Raw genomic sequence first — 21,294 nt, 5'->3', positions numbered from 1 at the left:
TATGAATCAATGAAGGCAAAAAGTAACTAAAGAAAAAAAAGAAAAGAACTATAAATGATCTTCAATCTAAGGCAGTTGTGAAATGACTTTTTCTAAAGGCATACATGATACACATTGGGAACAGGAGAGAGAAAACCTCAACGCATTTAAAAGCAATATTTTTTCAAAACAGTGCACACTGAGCAGATGAATTACCATATTTTATCAATACAATACCTTGGCAAGTTACTTAGGATATATATGAATGAAAAAGACTGGTCACAGTACTACAGTGAACAAAAGGTATCTCAAAATGCACAAAGACCAATTTTTATAAAGTGTTTTGATTTACTTGGGGAATATTAATGAATACAGTGTGAAAATGCACTTACCCTTCCAGGAACTAAGGGAATAGTGGCTTCTGCCTTAGTTCTCTCAGCCTCATCATATGAGGGCAGTGTTGTGGCTACATTATAAGAAGGGGGATTTGGAAACCCAGCCTCATCTTTGTAGTCAAAATACACTAGAAGATGAAGAAAAGGGAAAGATATATGGGTTAATTTTCAAAGCAAAGAACTTTTTTTCTTTTTACTGAAAAGTACAACTGAAGTTGCTGGCAAACTGAACTACATAAAGGCATGAAAAATAGGTATTTTTAAAGTCTGAATCAAGAAAAATAGCGACAGTAGCAAAATAATTAAGACCATAGTTTTGTAACACTTTCTGAGGACTCAGATTCACCACATACAATGGGACTTATGAGTAAACATATGTAAACATGAATATATATAGGATTCCATTGTTAACAGATGAATACACTCTCATCAGGGTGCCCATGTCAGTTAGAAGCTGACGAGAGTGTGCATTAAATACGTTATAGGCAACAGCCAACCAATAGTGACAATAAGACTTGGTTTTTTGATGTTCCATGAACTGAACATATACATAAACTGCAAGGCTTTCGAAGGCCAAAAGTTCAGCACACAACTGTAATCAGAAGGATTTTCAATGTGTGTAAACAAAACAGATTTGTGCATTCAAGTAACAAAGAATCATGTGGCACTTCAAAGATAAACAGATGATTTATTATGACATAGGTTTTGTGTACTCAAGTTTATTATTAGACACATAAAGGTATTTTCAGTTACGAAGTATAATATATATCCAAATGTAACCAAAAAAGGATTAATAGTAGGGCAGTGTAGAGGAAAGGACAAAGATACATTCTGTGGCAATTATGTTAAAGTGTGAATGTAAGCAAAATATAGAGTAACACTTCATAAACGTAGTAAACATCCTCCCCTATATTCTCGTCTATCAAAAAAAAGAAAGAAATTTTCATTTTCCAGAATTGCTTTAGAAAGGCAGAACTCAGCAAGGGAAGATAGATAGGGCTTACTGAGTACACAGATGATGACTCAAAGAACTAGTTATAAATTAGCAATTTGAGCTTATTCTTTGTGGTCTCTGTGACTCACATAAATAGAAAATGAACAAACTACTAACTACAGGGGAAGGGAGCATAATGCCACGTAGGAAAAAAAGCACTGCCCTCCAGAAACCAGCCTCTACCCAGGACCTCATGTCTAGTCCATGGGGTTTGAAAGCTGGGAACAGGTGCCAGCTCTGTTGAAATCCTGAGTGGCAACAGCTCCCAGGAAGCCTGCAGGCGTACTATGGCTCAGGTAGAATTGCTGCGGCATAGATAGGAGAGATACTATCAAGAGAGACCCTTTCCGGAGAAAAGAAAAGTACGGCTTTATTTCCAGCTGGGTCTCTGGAGTGGAACTATGTCCAAAAGCATCCAGAGCCCCGATATAGGTGTTGACTATGGCTTTTATACCCTCCAATTGCAGGCAAACAAAGAAAATGCTTCTACATATATTGACATAATTATCTGCGTCACTTTAGTATCATAGGAATATCAAATTCTATCTTCCAACATACAAAAGGCATGTCTCTGTATTTTTTCTAGCAGCAGCATACAGCTTACAGCTTACATTCATCAATCAAGGGGCCTGCTTTGACCTGTCATGAGGGAGATATAGGCTCCTCACTTAGCCATAGCCTGGGCTCAGTACCAGTATCTGTTGCTACTAGGATGGGCTTATCTCTCTCCTGGAATGTTCAGCCCCCCTCTTGCTGTGCCTGGACAGCAGCTTGGATTTCTGATACAGAGAGAGCCTGATTTTTCTATACATTTCAGTGCTTGTAAAGTACATACAATTTATACAGAAATCAATATCTATTTTTTCCAATATCTCCCCATCAGAATGACTTTGCACTTGGACAGGATGTTGCACGTGCACAGGCCAAACAAACAGTAGCTGCAACACATTTCAAGAATTCCTTGTAAAATAGCTAAGGAAGAGTCTCCGAGACTTGAAAAATGAAACCTTGCCATCTACATAGAAAGCATTTCCAAAATCTTGGCAAGTCCTCATATCTTCTGTACCCTCTGGAGGAAAGGTTTCCCAAAGGTTATGAGAATATGTGGTCAGTTTAAGCTTTGAGTTGGGTCTTTTCTAAGACCACAAAAATAATCATTTTTTCCCATTTAGCATAACAGTAACTTGATACTGACTACCTTCTTTGGCTTCATAAAATCAATACTGTAAAAACATTCTATCACTGAAAGGCTAACTGTCCTAATTGTTTATCAAATGTCTGATTCTCCTCCAAGTTGCCCTTTCTTACTCTTCTTTTTTCAAGTATGTTTCATGAGTTGTGCTAATATCTTAATATGGAAAACAGTTATATAAACAAGTACTTTGCACAACCAAAGATACAATCCTAAATATGTTCACTGTGCTGTAAATTAGAGTGCTAACATTGAATGCATTTCAGTTAAATTTACTCATAATGAGCAAGCAAGCTCAAGACAAAATGACTGGGATCTATGCAAAGGGATCTTGCATCACCTTTGGGAATAAGAGAAAGAAGCTGGTAGTATGTGATGAAGTAGATTTAGTTCATATGCCTGAGGAAATAGTTACAAAAGGTTAACTTTCTCCATTAGTCTCAAAAATGCATCTCTTTGCATACTGATCCACACTCATACAACTTGAATTCTATCATGACTGGAGTGATAGATATATTTATCATGAGTCAAAGACACTTATATTCTGCTGATTCCAACAAGAAAACAACATGTGCCTAAATCTATTTTTAAAAGTGTTGCTTTTGCATTTTCCTCTACACAGTTTTAATATGCATTGCTATTTCCTTCTTTAATTCTGTTTCTTCCATGGGGGGAATGAAGGTAGTAAAACCATTGTGTCAGTGCTAGCAGCACAGCATGGCTTTGTATCCTTTTACTGCGGTGTAATAATGTGTAAGAAGAGATCCCCTGCAACTTTTTCTGCCTCTTAGTGTTAATTGCTTTTGCAAAATGCAAGGTTGACACAGCTATACTGCTATCAATTATGAATGTAATCATATAATGAATGTCACTTAGAAGCAGATTATGGTGTCTTCATTCAGACTTATTAATTCTATACTGCTTGCAAATATATTCCTATGTCTCAATTTGAAACCCAGATGGCTGTGGACTTTACATGATGATCATAGATTTTTGTTACAGCTGAGCTCAGCTAAAGCCTGCCTGCAAAATCCTTAGCAATACAGTGAAGGCTTGAAGATAATATATCCTGCTAGCAGGAAGGAATAATAGCCAGGATTTTCAAATGTTTCATAAGCCACAGCTCCATTATTAGGACATGTTAACAATAATCAGCACAGCAATAATCAGAAAGGTATTGGGCACAAAGCATAAGGGCTTGTGCAAGGAAATAAGGGCCTGGTCCTTGCTCTGTCACTGTGTGAGCTGCACTTTTCAACAGGAAGCAGCAGTAGCAGAAAACAAGCCCTCTCCCTATTTCCTGACACACACAAGCTGCTGATGGCAAGACTTCAACAGCCACAAATGCAAGATAAAATCAACTATAAACAGGATTTTTAACAGCCTTCCCATGTCTACAAAGAACATTCTGCAATATAAAATTAACACTGTTTGACAGAGATGGCTTTAGGGAATCTAATTTTTCCCCATGAAATTTAGGTTGTCTACAAATAACTCTGTCATCCTTCCAGTCATCAGCAAAGCATTTTTAACACCAGACAACACTGAGCAACATATGTTTTACCTGAGTTTTCTCCAGAAATGCTGCTGTAAGGTGGTGGAAAATCATTTGTAACTTCCAGATTCTCCTCATTCTGCAACTGAATAGAAATATTTCCGGTTTAACATAACAATGAAATCCATGCATAGCATCAAGATATAAATAGGCAAAATTTGAAATAAAGTAAAATAAAGTATTTATTGATGAGTTGGAAAGCAAATGCCATGATGTTTGATCAGTTAAATCATAAATACTCATGATTTGAGAAATATTCACAATGTTCACATTGGGCAATTATTATACAAGGTCTCCCACTTCAGCTTTGTAGATTATTCCAATGATTTACAAGACAGTATCTCTTGGATTTAAGCACCTATTGTGTCTTTCTAGTCCTTGAGTAAGTGGGAAGCCAACTATCACAAACAAAACAATACAGCATGTCAGTTATATTTTTTAGCCCCAGATGCTTTTCTACATAAAAAGTACGGTAATCTTTGTCTTAGTGCCTGAATTCATACATAATGAAAAAATATAAAAGTTGCACAAGCCTTGGGCTCATGCATTTCACCTCCCCTCTGTTCTTTTTTTGCATATGATAAATAGACCAAACATTTCTGCTCTTCTCTATTATGCTCAAACTTGGAAATTTTTGTTTATGCCATACCAGATATCCCATACCAGGTGGGATATCTTCATTTGCAACCTAACCTATTGTAACAAGCCACAGTTCTGCAAGTGGGATTTGTCCGGGGTCACCCCATCAAACCGATTAAAGGATGGGAAAGATGAAACAAAACCATTGATATGAAAGAAAAATTGGGGTTTCATGGAGGCACCAGATGTCATATACTCAAAGAAAAGTTATCTGTGATAAGTTTTGCTGTGGGGAGTCTCCAAGGCACAAAAGCAGAAGTCTTGGAAGTCTCTTTTACAGATAGGATGTCTGCTATTATATGTGGTTGCCAGAAATAGATGACTTGAAGACACATAAACATACATACACACTAGATGCAAAGAAGAGAACATTGGGATGTAGACAGAATTTCAGGCTGAATTGATGGGATCCCAGGAAAAGAAAAAGTAAAGTAAAACTACAAAAGAACCCCATAAAAATAAATGCAGCAGCACAATACATATGGATACATGGTTGTAGAACAATAATAAAGAGTCCATAAACTCTCCCAGAGAAGTTAATCTTTCTCCCTACACATTCCAAGTGTCAATTTTACAAGGTGAAATACCTGAGCATGAAAACGTATTTACTAGCCTGTTTTTCCTCTCTCATTGTGAAACAGACCTTGAGAAAAGACAGAAACATTAATTCTCAACTGCCTATATTCCAATCTAAAACAAAATCATATTTTTTTACCAAGGCCACCATAAAAAGCTGGACTATTAAATTCATGTTTAAACAGCTGAATGGAGATCACAAAGTTGTAGGCAAAATTGCTGAACATGGTCAGAATAAAACTGCATTTTAGGCTCTACACTGCAGATACCACTCCTCAAATCTTATCGTGTTGCTATAGAAACATGAGGCCATCTCCAAACTATCTGGTTGACATGTGAAAAATACACTTACAATTATCAATAAATAAGTAGAATACAATTCATATTTCTGAGGCTGAATAGGTAGAATATATCAAATAATGATAAGTAAGTCACCTCTTTATTGGCTCTGGTTTTTCCAACCAAATGTTCTATTGAATAAGTTTTACATTGTGTTCTCTCTTCCCTTCGTCACATAATACTAAAACATAGATAGACATATATTCATTCAGAAGCAAAGAGCACAAACACTCTCGAGTTTATGGAATACATTTACTGTCATATTTGTGGATGGGATGATACATGAGATGATATCAAAGAAAAAGTATCATATGCCACAAAGACATGCACTTATCAGAGAGTGTCAGGGGGTTACCTATATTTATTTTTGTTTATTTCTGAAATACAATCACTCCTCACTGCAAAGCAGTCTACACCAGCAAAATAATTTCTTCTTTGGATTCATTTAGCACCACGCCTACTCCAAATAATCTTACCACCTACTTTGGATTCCCAATGGATACCTACCCCCATCCAATCCCCTTTCTTCTTTGATCCCAGTGAGTGATCATGAGTTAGGGAGAGAAGTTTAAATGTTTCCCAACACACACATATGTACACTGAACAGCAAATAAAAAAAATGTCTTTCTCACCAGGGCAATCACATTTTCCCTATTCAAGACCAGCTATGAGATCAAAGGTAAAGGGGTAAATCTGATGTCTGAGTGCTTCATTCTTTCTGAAGTCTTTGATCAATTCACTATAAAATACTAATTTAATAAAATGTAGCCCACATTTCCAAATGAGCAGAGAATCTCAGATCCTAGAAAATGGGTGGGCAAAGTTCACAATGGGAGGGGTCCCAAAGGACTTTTTCCTTTTATTACTTTATGTATACAGTTCTCCACTTCCCACATGAGTAACTGGCAGGTCAAGGGGGGGGGGGGTCAGATGGGGGAACCTACCACACCCCTCTCCAGTCGCTCAGGCACTCTTGGATGGGAAGATAATAGGACAGGGAAAGAAGGAGAGAGGATGTATTCACTCACTGGCTCAGTAACTTGCTCATACATACATTCATGGAATTTTTAAAAAGTCAGCACAAGGTAAATCCCCTTGGGATTCGTTCCATCATGATCTTTGACCAATTCCCTGAACAGGATGCTTTTATTTCAGAAGCCCTGCTAAACTTCAGCATTATCTACTGAACATTTAAAAAGTACTGTATTTTCTGGCATATAAGGAAAATCTTCTCAAAAGTCAGGGGTCATCTTATACACCGGGTGTCGGCTTATAGGGCGGGTGCTGAGACTTCCGAGCCGGATTGGAGAATCTGTAGTCACCACATATGATGGGGGAACTCAAAAACGGCCGTGGCTGTTAAGTCACTTCTTTCCACTAATCCTGGTGTGTAGATTTTCTTCTGTACTTGTACAGCACCACCCTTGCTGCTTTCATAAGGTTCTACAACCATTTATCCACATGTATTGTGCTGCTGCATTTATTTTTATGGGTTTCTTTTGTAGTTTTACTTTACTTCTTCTTTTCGTGGGATCCCATCAATTCAGCCTGAAATTCTGTCTACATTGTAGAACAATGGCTCTGGTTTTCCAACCAAATGTTCTATTGAATAAGTGGGGAAAAAACACCAACAGAGGATCACCAAACACACCAAAATGCTTGTTTACACTTAAGGAATAGTGAAAAGCAGCATACTGCAAAAATCTTATACATGTCACCCCAGAAGTACTGAAAACTTAATTACTCAGGAGAAAACATGGGCAGCAAGTTCTCAATAAACCCAAAATCCTTTCCTTTCTATGCCAATAGCACATTCCAAAAAGAAAACGATACAAGTTTAAAAGGTAACAAGTCTCCCCAGACTTAAAAACATAAAGACAAAAGTACTGTCAAAAGTTTTCATAGCTGGAATCACTGGATTCCAGCTTTCATGGCTAGAATCATTTCAGAGGATCTGAAGATGCCAGCCACAGATGCAGATGAAATGTCACGAGAAAATGCTGCGATAACAGGGCCATACAGCCCGGAAACCACACAAGTAAGTGTTTTTACCATACATCAAGGCAACCACTGACCACATAGGGAAGGCAATGAAGAAACACAACCTACAAACAATCTACAGACCCACTAAGAAAATCCAACAAATATGTTCAGCAAAGGACAAGAGGGCTTCTCTCACCTCTGCAGGAGTCTACTGTATGCCACGCAGCTGTGGACAAGTCTACATAGAGACCATCAAATGCAGCATTGCCCAAACATGAAATAAGGAACATGAAAGGCACTAAAGACTAATTCAACTAGAGAAGTCAGCCATAGCAGAGCACCTGATGAACCAACCTGGACACAGCATATTATTTGAGAATACATACATGCTGGACCACTCATCTAACAACTACCATGTCAAACTACACAGAAAGGCCACTGAAATCCACAAGCATGTGGACAATTTCAACAGAAAGGAAGAAACCATGAAAATGAACCAAATCTGGCTACTAGTATTTTAAAAAGTACAGTAAATAAAGAGCAACACTAAAAAAAAACCAGGGGAACTCCAGACAAGAAATAATCACTACCAGCTAACACCCCCCAACAAAGAACCCCTAGGCAGCAACCAGCCAGGCTTTGAAGCTACAAGGCAGAAGGCCACTACAGACCAAAAATAATAGTTATATACTCACAAAATAAAATAGTATGTTTTGTGAGTATATAACTGTATTATTTTTTGGTCTATAGTGGCCTTCCGCCTTTGTATTTTGGGGAATCCTTGCTCTCTAGTGTTTGAAGCTACAAGGTCGTTAAATGCTAATCAAGGTGGCTAATTGCAACATTCACACTTGCCTCAAGCAGACAAGAGTTCTTTCTCCAACCCTGGACATTATTCTACAGGTATATAAACTCCACTTGCCTAGTTTCCAACTGATTTCACAACCTCTGGGGATGCCTGCCATAGATGTGGGCGAAACGTCATGAAAGAATGCATTGGGACATGGCCATGCAGCCCAGAAAACTCACAGCAAGCCAACCACACAATACTCCAATAATTACAAAAGCTAATGTACCTGTTGGCTAGTAAGACATGCCTCTACCATCAGTCTACACTACTTCTATGGTGGCTGGAGATGCAGACATCTCCTGCAGAGAAATTAAGCAGGCTTAGGAGGAGTCCTCTGCTACCCAGCTATTCTTCTATGCTGCAAAATGTTTTTTCAGGCTTTTTAACATTATAACAACAGAAAATCGTATTCATCAAACTCTAGCCTGTCTTATCAGAAGACAAAAGGTAAAAAAAACTTTCCAAGCAAGAAATTTTGATAACTTCTCAAGGAATCTTTATGCAACCAGTAAGCTCGGTTTCAACCATTGGTGTTACATAGTATGCCTATGTCAAAGTCAGAGGCCTGTGAGGGTTCTAGAGAGCACAATGCGAACTATTATCTTGTAGCGTCCTCCATATCTTAATCTCTCAGTATTTATATCACATAATCCAGATTACAATAAACCACAAACTGTAAGCAGAAGCAAGCTAAATATGCTTGCAACAGAAATATATGTTGAAAACAATGGGGTTTCACCATTGTACTGTTTCAAAAAAGTTTTAAAAGAAAATACACAATCATTATTTTAAAATAATACCATGGTTCCTGTACTTAGTCTTTAAAACAACTCTTCATTTTCCTTCTCTTTCTTATATTTCTTTTTCTTTTTTTCACTTTAAGCTTTCAGCTTGCCTCCCATAGTCATTAGTCTCCTCAGATATCTGGGTTCTTTCCAATAACCTTAGGTGACACCCAAACCTAACTCTATTTCCTCTCTGTAGCCTGCCATACCTAAATATACCAATGGAAACTCTCTGATATAACTTGAAAGAAATATTATCCAAAAGACTTCACCTCCTAAACTTCTCAAGAGTCTTCTGCAAAGTAACCTGAGACAAGGTAAAATGACCTTTCAACTGATCTCTAGAATTTATTCCTCACAAACACAACTTTAAAAGTATTGTATTTCTCAGAACTTCCCAATGCTATCTAACAGCTCTAATACTATAGCTAAATATACAATGGAAAAGAATAGACCTTTGAATGCACCACCCCACTTGCTAATACTGTAAATTAACTACCTCTGAGGATGCTTGCCACAGATGCAGGCGAAACGTCAGGGGAGAATGCCTCTAGACCATGGCCATACAGCCTGAAAAAACCTACAACAACCCAATGATTCCGGCCATGAAAGCCTTCGACAATACAGTAAATTAAATTATCTTGCCTATAATCTGGTAATACAATGACCAGTTCCTAAAATCTCAAACATTCACTTGGTTTACATAAACAGCTTACTTGTCCGAAGGCATCTGCCCCTACGTCCCACCTCGCAATTTAAGATCATCTGGGGAGGCCCTGCTCTCACTCCTGTCAACAGCGCAAATGCGGCTGGTGGGGACCTTCTCGGCTGTGGCCCCCTGCCTATGGAACACACTCTCAAAGGTGGTAAGATCTGCTCCCTCGCTCCTAACCTTTAGAAAAAAATTAAAATCATGGTTCTGGGACCAGGCTTTCAGACAATAGATGTATGCAGCTTTTAGTGGGACAATGACTGGAACGGTGACTCGACTGATGAGATTGTTTTATGGTTTTAATAACTGTTTTGATATTTGATGATGTACTGTTTTTAATATGATTTATGTTTAAAGTATGGTTTTAATATTGTAGTTGTAAGGCATTGAATTTTTGCCATTATCTATGTGTAAACCGCTTTGAGTCCCCCTAGGGGTGAGAAAAGTGGTATACAAATGCTGTAAATAATAAATAAATAAAATAGGACTTACTTCACCTTGGGCATACCCATCTACATTGTATCACCTATGGAACATAAATGTATTTTTAAAGAAAACATCTACAGGACAGTGGGTATCACATTGTTGATTCTTTCGTTAGATCACTATCTTTTCTTACCTTTGGACTTTTTAATCCAAAGGGAACATCACAAAAATCCCATTAATGGAAAAAGAACAGAGAAGAACATGGTACATCCTGATAAATGAACTAGCACAAGTAGCTCTCCCTTTCTAAATACTATTCTGGATTGGTTCCAAGCTGTACTAAGATGTTAATAACAAAAGTACAAAAGAACCTGTTTCATTACTATTAACTGCACTAACTATATACCCTTTTCAGCATAACATGAGGGTTTTTTTCATGTCAGAAGCGACTTGTCACTTCTGCTGTGAGAATTGGCCGTCTGCAAGGATGTTGCCCAGAGGACACCCAGATGTTTTACCATTCTGTGGGAGGCTTCTCTTATGTCCCCGCATGACAAGCCCGGAGCTATCAGATGGGAGTTCACCCCGTTTCCCAGATTTGAGTCAGCAGTCCTGGGTTTAATCCATTGTGCTACCAGGGGTCACATAATATCAAATCCAATATTTACTTCATTTCTACCCCGCCTTTCTCTACCCCAGAGGGGACTCAAGGCGGCTTACAAATCCGGCAAAATTCAATGCATTAATTCTACAGGGCACATGCACCTGGATGCACGAGTCAGCGCAATGTAGAGGCCCTAGTCCTGGGGTTGGATACACATTGCAATTCCTGCTCTCCAAACTTCCTGAGAATCCTTGAACCAGTAGCTCTCTGTACCATGGTAACCAAAGCAGCTGTATGCACTTCAATCTGGTTTCAGTTCTGGCTATGAGACAGAAATAGCCTAGGTGGATGACCTTCACTGGAAATTGGAAAGTCGGAGTGTGTCCCTGTTAGTTCTGTTGGACCTTGTAGTGACTTTTGATACCATCAATCATGGTATTCCTCTGGCCACTTTTCTGGGATGGGAACTGGAGGTAGTAGTTCATAGTAGTTATATTCCTTCTGGAGAGATGAATTCAGAAGGTGGTACAGGGACTCCTGTACAACTACTCCACTGTTGGCCTGTGGGGTTCCTCAGGGCTGAGTTCTATCTTCCATGATACTTATCACATATGTTGTTGCTTCTTTATCTTTGAATGTGCACAGAACACAGTTCCCTCATAAACAAGTCACTAGACCTTTCTGTGGGCTAAGTTTACTCTGAAACTATGATGGGAATATATTTAAAAGAATTATCTGAAAGGAAAAAAGAACCAAAATACCTCTATTAGTCTAGAAATATTCCTCATTGTGAAGATTTTGTACAATTCCAATGTGAGTGCGGACCTTATCTCTCCAGAACATAATGTCATTCCGTGCCAATAATTACGTCCACTAACAAACTGCCAGGCAGAATTAAAATGCTAAGTGCTATTAAAGAGGTACAGCATATATCTTCTGGGAATAGTCACTCATCACTTGGCCCAAACACCTAAACTTTATATCACTATAAGGATATGTACAATATGTACTTCTAAGGTTTTCCTACCCTGAACTAGAATTAACAGTTTTGCAAACATAAATTTCTAATTAAATTAATCCTCTCCCCCAAAAAGATTAGTAATCTTTGTCTACAAAGCTCAATGGAATAAGGGTTTGAAGCAGGCATGGGGAACCTTCGGCCCTCCAGGTGTGGTGGACTTCAACTCCCACAATTCCTTGAGGCTCGGCATTTGCCCCAAAGGCTTACCTTGGCCCAAGGAATTGTGGGAGTTGAAGTCCACCACACCTGGAGGGCCGAAGGTTCCTGACCCCTGGTTTGAAGTGACCGAATAAGCAAATGTTGATTAATCAACTGAAATAATTTCCTCAAAAACCATAATAAAAGCCTGTTTAGTGTCTCAAAGTTTTCAGTAATGGGAAGAAATAGGGGTAGAAAAGGGTCAACTAAATCATAAAACTGAAAGATCAAATCTTCCATATAAGAGTTGTGACTGGGGGAATTTTGCACATAATTTAAGTGGGATATACACCTACTGTTTAGACATGTACTTTCCTGCTGGTGAAGTATTTAGTTTTTAAACTAGAACTAGTTCAATGAATATAAAGTAGCACAGACAAAATGATCATGACTACAAACTGTATAGAACCTATCAGGATTGACTTCCCAGTAGATATAAAGAGAGCTTAATGCAGTTTTAAAGCAGACTCCACACAAAAATCAAACACAACAGTAAATTGGGAATTTTCTCTTGTTTCCCCTTGGTTAAAGCTCCCAACAAAGCATGAATGCAGGCCTCAAGGTGACAGCATGACCTTTGTTATTATCCAGTACTTACTGGTGTACAAAGGAATTGCTTCTCGATTCCCACAGGGAGAAATTTATTGCACATGTAAAATTATTTTTTAAACTGCCATTGTAAGAATATGTGCAAGACGCTTGTCAGCTAATGGCAACCCTATGGATTTCCAGGATTTTGGTAGTCAAGGAATAAGGGAGGATTTGCTAGTTTTTTCCTATGAAATGTAGCCCACAGCACCTGGTATTCATTTCCAGTTACATGGGCTGAAAACCAGTGATGAAATGTGCATATAAATATGCACATGGTTGGAACCAATATGGTTTAGTTAATCTTTGTAGCTATTTCCATGGTTTCCAGTTCAGTTCCAAAGACATGCCCACCTTATTTCTTTAGTGAGTGTAAATATAAGGACATGTACTGACCATCCAATTCAACTATGTCAAAATTTCCAAAATGATTTAAATCATCCCAGAAGTACTATGAATTCTGACTTCAAAACACATACAAACACGACCTTTTGGACTTTTGGATTTTGTTTTCAAATGTTATTTCAGGATTCATATGGGATGAATACTTCAGTCATATTTTCACATCATGTAACCTCTCAATAGCCTCTCCTATGAGCAGCAATAAAATCCCGAAATCACTCTGATTTTTAGACTAACAATCTCATTTTGAACACATGAATATAGATAGATAATACAGTATAGGTGTGGCATTCACTGTTGAAAGGTACCTGATAACACTACTTTGTGAACTCTAGCTTAAAATAAAATACAAAAAGCACAAATTTTAAGTCACTTACTTCAGTGAATTCTGTTAAAAATCCAACAATCCCATAAAATCTAGGGTAAATTGACTATTCTCAAATATTGATATACAGCCTCCCTGTACGTAAGAAATACACAAGATTCAAGAGATATGTTTGGGCCAAATTATACCATGTATCCCATTCTGGTACTGAGTGTTAATTAATATTAAAAGTTAATTAAAAACTTTTTACTTTTAGGTAGCAGTCCCTTTAGCTCATAGGAACGAATGTGTTTTAATCTAATGTTTTATAATTTTACTTTTAATTTTGTTTGGTTGTTTGCATTATATTTTGTTGTTTTATATTGATTGTTTGTGTTATTAACTATTTATGACATCCTATGTAGTTTACTGTATTAAGTTTTATTGCATTATTTATGTTGTGAGCTGCCCCGAGTCCCTTTGGGAGATGGGGCGGGATATAAATATTATTTATTTATTTATTTATTTCGAGCATTTCTATCCTGTCTTTCTCGCCTCTGAAGAGGGACCTAAGACAGTTACCAGCAGGCACCATTCGGTGCCAAACAATATACAACTACATTAAAAACATAAATACATTAAAACAATATGCCATTTTATGTCATCCTCCAGATCAATCCATAGCCCTCAGTTCAAGGCCCTGTCTCTCGTTTCCACCAAATGTGATTGTGGCAGGATCAAGAGCAGGGTCTCTCCAGACCATCTTAAGGTCCTTAGGGGTTTGTAGAGGGAGATATGTTCAGACAGGTAAGCTGGGCCAGAGCTGTTTAGGGCAGGGGTCCACAAACTTTTTAAACAGAGGGCCAGGTCACAGTCCCTCAAACTGTTGGAGGGCTGGATTATAATTTGAAGAAAAAAACCATGAATTCCTATGCACACTGCACATATCTTATTTGTAGTGTAAAAAACACTTTAAAACAATACAATAATTAAAATGAGGAACAATGTTAACAAATATAAACTTATTAGTATTTCTCAGTTCTTGTGGGTTTTTTCGGGCTATATGGCCATGTTCTAGAGGCATTTCTCCTGACGTTTCGCCTGCATCTATGGCAAGCATCCTCAGAGGTCGACCTCTGAGGATGCTTGCCATAGATGCAGGCGAAACGTCAGGAGAAATGCCTCTAGAACATGGCCATATAGCCCGAAAAAACCCACAAGAACTGAGTGATTCCGGCCATGAAAGCCTTCGACAATACATTATTAGTATTTCAATGGGAAATGTGGGCCTACTTTTGACTGATGAGATAGGATTGTTGTTGTTGTTATGTTCTTTCAAGTCGTTTCTGACTTAGGTTGCCCCTGAGCGAGGGCTGGGTAAATGACCTTGGAGGGCCGCATCCGGCCCCCGGGCCTTAGTTTGAGGACCCCTGGTTTAGGGTTTTATAGGTCAAGGCCAGCACTTTGAATTGTGCTCAGAAGCTAATAGGCAGCCAGTGGAGCTGGTGTAACAGGGGGGTTGTACACTCCCTGTACCCTGCCCCTGTGAGCAGCCTGGCTGCCAAGAGTTGGGCTACCTGGAGCTTCCGAACAGTCTTCAGAGGCAACCCTGCGTAGAGTACGTTGCAGTAGTCTATACAGAATATAACCAGAATGTGGACCACCATGGCCAAGTCCGACCTCCCAAGATATGGGTGCAGCTGGCACACAAGTTTTAACTGTGCAAAAGCTCCCCTGGCCACCACTGAAACTTAGGGTTCCAGGCTCAGCGATGAGTCCAGGAGTGATCCTGGACTCAAACTGTGAACCTGCGCCTTCAGGGGAAGTGTAACCCCATCAAGCACAGACTGTAACTTTATATCCTGATCAGCCTTATGACTGACCAGGAGGACCTCTGTCTTGTCTAGATTAAATACAGTTTATTATGATTATTACTTTTAACCTTTTGTTATGTTTACTGTTATTTTATTTTGATTTGATGTGGTTTATGTTAAATTTCATTGTCATGTTTTATTTTTATTTCTTTTAGTGTACCTTTGTATTGATTAAATTATTGTTGTATATTTTATGTTGTTTCTGTTCGCATTACTGCTATCTTGTAAGCCGCCATGAGTACCTCTTGGGAGATGAGGCAGGATATAAATAAAGATATTTTTATTATTATTACTGTAGAACAGTGGTTCCCAACCTTTTTCTGACCAGTGACCACTTTGACCAGGGACCACTCTCCAATATTAGTACCAAAAGGGTTACAAATCAGTTTTTGGTCAACTTTAGATTCGGTTTGGTTATTTGGGGTGCTGATTCAGAAATTGCATTGGATAGACCACATCAGCTCTAGTTGCTGATCCAGAACATATGCCACCCAGTAATCACCATCTGCTTGCCCACAGAAAACCATATTTAATAAGCTTTGGTACTTACTATAAGAGGGTTTTGTGAGACCAGTTGCTCTTATTGCAACAATATAGTAACGATGAAGCCACTGACCATATTTAGTTGTTGCGGGCCACTGGTGGCCCACGGACCACAGGTTGGGAACCACTGCTGTAGAACTACATTTTTTAAAAAACCTTCCAGAAGCAACATGTTGAAAGGGAGCCTTTATGTTCCTGCCATTCAGTATCCTATACCCGTGTGTTGTAGTACTTTCAGCACTGGACTATGGCTATGGCTGCATCTACATTTCAGAATGAATGCCATTTGACACCACTTGCCATGGATCAGTGCTGTGGATCTAGTCCACTAAGGCCTGGGGGCTGGATATGGCCCTCCAAGGTCATTTACCCGGCCCTCGCTCAGGGTCAACCTAAGTCTGAAACAACTTGAAAGCAAACAACAACAACCCTGTCTCATCAGACAAAAGCAGGCATACACTTCCCATTGAAATACTAATAAGTTAACATTTGTTAAAATTGTTCTTCATTTTACCTATTGTGTTGTTTTTAAGTGTTTTTTGCACTACAAATAAGATATGTGCAGTGTGCATAGGAATTCATTCATGTTTCTTTCACATTATAATCCAGCCCTCCAACAGTTTGAGGGACTGTGAGCTGGCCCTCTGTTTAAAAAGTTGGACCCCTGATCTAGTCAAAGGTCATTTAGCATTTAGCATAATGCCAAGGGTTTTTTTGTTTGTGTTTTTAAATGTATTTAAGGGTACCTTCAACTCGCTTCTGACACAATAAATAAATAGTGCCGGAAACCTTGTTGTAGTTCTACAAGGTCTTCAGCCTTCTCTGCCCAAGAGTGCTGGCACTTCAACAAACTACAAATCCCATGACAATTCTATAGCATAGGTTTTTAAATTTTTGCATGTTATTGTCTATATGTGAGTTATATTAATTGTATTGTTTTATTTGCTTATTGCTTTGTTGTTTTTACTGATGTGTTGTTGGGCTTGGCCTCATGTAAGCCGCCCGGAGTCCCCTTGGGGAGATGGTGGCGGGGTATAAATAAAGTTTTTATTATTATTATTATTATTATTATTATTATTATTGAGCGATGGCAGTTAGAGTGGTTCCAAACTGCACCCGTTCGACAGTGCAGAAGACACACTGGTAGACCAGCACACGGACACTGGCTCTGCCACGGAAGCCCACTGGGCAAGTCACACTCTCTCAGCCTCTGAAGAAGGCAAGGGCAAACCCTCTGTGCACCAATCTTGCCAAGGAAACCCCCCGACAGTGTCGAAAGTCGAACACGCCCTGAAACCACAAAACAACAACAACACAGCTGGAGCCTAGGGATGCGATTCGCCATAAATTCATGCCGAGAGCAGCTCAGGGAGAAGGGATCCTCCCTTCTTCAGGGCAGAGGCGCCTGGCCCTTTCCCTCCCAACGCGTCGCCTATGTCCTGGGGCTCCTTTCGGAAACTGGGGGAAGGCACCTTCGGAACCAGCCTGGGCAGGGCCTGGGTCTATCCGGCGGGGCCAAAATGGAAGACGAAAGGCGTTCTCTCCGTCCTGCCATGGTTGGCAGGCGGGAGGCGGTGGCGTCGTCGTCTCGCCCTGCTCTCCTTCCTAGACCGGGCCCAGAGGGAGATACACACACACACAACACACAGAGGCGCCTCCCCGCCTGCGGCCTACGAAGCCTCGGCGCTCGCGTGGCCGCCCTGCCCGCTTCCTCACCTGCTGGTACCGGCCGCTATGGCCGGGTTCCGCCGCCGCCGCCGCCACCGCCGCCATCGCGCTGAGGAGGGGAGCGACTGAGGAGGGGAGGCCGCGGGGGAGTCACCCTGAAGGCCGGGCACAGACACCCAGGCAGGAGGGAAGGCAGGCCCAGCAGAGCAAGAGCAGGAGGAGGCGGAGGAGGAGAGGAAGAGGAGGCCCCACTCCGGCAGGGCTCGCGCACGCACGCACACACGCATGCGCGAAGGCGCGCCCCCTGTGGCCGCCGCCGGAATAGCAGGTAAAGAGGGGAGTGCGGGAAAGGGGGGCGCGCTCTCTTGCTGGCCACCGATCAGCCTTTTCAGCCCTTTCAGCCCTCTTCCTCTGCGGCTTCTTTGAACACATTTTCATATGGAGTTTTATTTACAACTAGTTTGGGGACCCGGAGGTGCCCGGGTGATTTGGGAAATGCATTGGTTGCAGGTGCTCCAAGTTTAGTCTACTAGGTCCAATGTGGGCTGGGTTCCGTAGGTGCTGGTGAACTACAGCTTCCATATCACAGTCCCATTGTCCATGGTCCATCAAACTGCACCAGGATGTAGAATGGGTCATGGGGACTCTATGTGCCAAGTTTGGTCTTGATCAGTCATTGGTATGCGCCGCAGTGGTCTCAGGAAGCGAGTGAAGGTACTGCAAGTCCCATCGTCCATGGTCCATCAGCCCAGAAACTGCACCAGGATGTAGAATGGGTCATGGAGGCTCTGTGTGCCAAGTTTGGTCTTGATCGGTCATTGGTATGCGCCACAGTAGTCTCAGGAAGCAAGTGAAGGGGTACTGCAAGTCCCATTGTTCATGGTCCATCAGCCCAGAAACTGCACCAGGACATAGAATGGGTCATGGGGGCTCTGTGGGCCAAGTTTGGTCTTGATCAGTCATTGGTATGCGCCGCAGTGGTCTCAGGAAGCGAGTGAAGGTACTGCAAGTCCCATCATCCATGGTCCAGCGGCCCAGAAACCACACCAGGACATAGAGTGGGTCATGGGGGCTCTATGTGTCAAGTTTGGTCTTGATCAATCATCGCTTTGGGGTCGCAGTGGTCTTGGGAAGTGAGTGATACCACTTAGATAGCTGAAAGCAAGGAGGAGCTGAGGAGCCTTCTAACCAAGGTGAAAGAAGAAAGGGGAAAAGCCGGGTTGCAGTTAAACATCCAAAAAACCAAGATTATGGCAACCAGACTGATTGATAACTGGAAAATAGAGAGATAGTCATTTGCCTAATTTTATTAATACTGGTTACAACTTCACCTAGCCATTTATTCAAAATCTAGCTGGAGATGGAGATAGTCAAAATATTTGGGGGGGGGGGATATCAATACAGAGTTAGTTAAACAGAAGATGGGCTATACTTTTATCTGAAAAAATGAACATACAAAATAACATTAGAAAGAGGATAAACATAATTTCTTTGATGTTATATGGAAATAGTTTATCAACTGCCAGAGCAATTAAACCATCCCCATATCAGATGGTATTTAGAGACTGCCAGCTCTTGTATCTGGATAGGTTTTAAACAGGGGGTGGATGTTTTTAAACAGGGCTGGATGGCCATCTACATGTAATTAAAATCTTCTTGCCACCAAGCAGTATCTTCCAGCAAACACTCCCTTATCCCATAATTACAACATGATCCAGTTTGTGCCATAGTCAGAAAGTGGAAATCATTTTGCTTGCACAATTGTGACTCATTGGGTTGCTGTGAGTTTTCCAGGCTGTATGGCCATTGTGATTCAGTTTGTCATTTGACAAGCAAAGAAATGGAAGGGAGGCTCAGTAGAGAGAAGTCCACATTTGCCTGGCTGATTAGTGAAGAGATACTAATATGATGCATGGGTCCCCATAGTTATTTTAAGCTTGTGGTTTTTCATTGTTTTCCAAGGAAGTCTGGATGCTTCTTAGATAAGAAGATGACAGGGAACAGAAAGTCATGTGCCCATCCTTTCTGTTTTTCCCCAGCAACCAATCATTGCAGGGACGTGTTGTTTTAGGATGCATTCTTATTACTAAGTCCAGTAGTTGCATATTACCTGGACTAATTTATCTCTCCCTTTTTACAGTAAGAATACATAAACTAAATCAAATAATTAGGTGCTAAAGTTGTGCAATGGGTTAAACCCTTGTGCCAGCTGAACTGCTGACCTGAAGATCAGTGGCTTGAATCCACAAGATGAGGTGCGTTCCCATCTGTCATCTCCAGCTTCTCATTCAGGAACGTGAGAGAAGCCACCCACAAGATGGTAGAATGGCAACCCCTGAGCAACATCCCCGCAGGTGGTCAATTCTCCCACACCAGAAGCAACTTGCCGTTTCTCAAGTCACTCCTCACACACACACACATTATTTGAGAGTCCCATTTCTCGCATTCTAAGTATGTATAGATATTTGCCATCACCAAAGTTGGTAGGATGTAGGAGACCTAACTTTTGACAGGATTAGTCATCCTTTAATTATTCTTGTATTATGATTACAAAAGATCTTTGTATTTAGTAACCAATCTTGATGAGAAAGGAAACAATTTTTGCTGTAAACCTTTTAAAATCATTTTGTGGCTGTTTATTGTAGCTCTTGGTTACAAGTAACTAACTTCATGTTTGGAAGGTACAACATTCCCTGTGCCCTTCTTTCTGAAGATTATGGTTACACAAGATAATTGGATAATCTTATACTCTTGCCATTGTGGATATCCCATATGCAGAAGCTTCCAGGTCATTGTTCATCTTTGCCTCTTTAGTTTTGTGTTCAACCAAAGGGAAGCTGAAATGTATTGCTTGCATTGCAAACATATGACAGAGTTAAACAATGCTAACTTTTAGAGGTTTTTTCCTGAATTATTTTGATAAGACACTTCTTTTACAAAATAGATACATTTTCTTTTGTGTGAGGATTATAGATTCAAGAAAGAAGGATTGGCTTAAACCATGCTTGGGATAAGAGAGCAAGATCATTGGGCATTAAGCTGGCAAGAACAGTCCCAGTTAATCTTCTGCCATCACACTTTTTCAAATGTCCCAGTTTCTTTTTCTCTACCTCCCATGTCCCCCATTTGTTCTCAGCTTACATTTTAGATGCTGCAGCAGAATTACAATGCAAAAGTAGTTTGGACTCATTTAATGACTCTGCAAAGGGTAGATTCTTGCACCTACACTGGAGAAAAGAAATAACTTTAACTGCCATGGCTCAATTCTATGGAATTATGATTGTGTTTGTTCATTACCAAGGCATTGAATGTTTGCCTTTTTGCCTGGAAGCTGCCCTGATTCCTTTGAGGGAGATAGAGAGACATATAAATAAAGTATTGTTATTATTATTTGATACATAACAAGTTTAGTACATAGTAAACAGGTTCATTATGCTGGCCTTTGTATTTGATTACACATCAGACACTTCTCAAGTGTCTGGGGCTCTGTGATGTATTGGAAAATATTGCATGCATGTCCGAGTAGGGTGACCTTTTGCAGATGACAGATGGTAATTTTGTCAGCATCAATTGTTTTTAAGTGCAGGCCAAGGTCTTTAGGCACTGCACCCAGTGTGCCAATCACCACTGGGACCACCTTGACTGGCTTGTGCTAGAGTCTTTGCAG

General features: G+C 40.2%; 1 protein-coding gene across 1 annotated transcript in view; it reads right to left on the bottom strand.

The window, feature by feature from the left end:
- The window catches only part of NDFIP1 (Nedd4 family interacting protein 1), a 32,840-nt gene extending 14,929 nt beyond the window's left edge, over positions 1-17,911 (bottom strand). Inside the window, exons 1-3 of the mRNA XM_060765193.2 lie at positions 17,676-17,911; positions 4,125-4,200; positions 372-502 (exon numbers count right to left, since the gene is read on the bottom strand). Coding sequence (XP_060621176.1) covers positions 372-502; positions 4,125-4,200; positions 17,676-17,732 — 264 coding nt within the window. The 5' untranslated portion in view covers positions 17,733-17,911. The remainder of the gene's footprint in view (positions 1-371; positions 503-4,124; positions 4,201-17,675) is intronic.
- Positions 17,912-21,294: the final 3,383 nt, after the last annotated feature.

The sequence above is a fragment of the Anolis sagrei genome, chromosome 2 (genome assembly GCF_037176765.1).
Source record: "Anolis sagrei isolate rAnoSag1 chromosome 2, rAnoSag1.mat, whole genome shotgun sequence".
In the NCBI taxonomy this organism is placed as follows: domain Eukaryota; kingdom Metazoa; phylum Chordata; class Lepidosauria; order Squamata; family Dactyloidae; genus Anolis; species Anolis sagrei.
The sequence above is the reverse complement of the archived record's forward strand: the minus strand, read 5'-3'. Positions and strand labels throughout refer to the sequence as shown.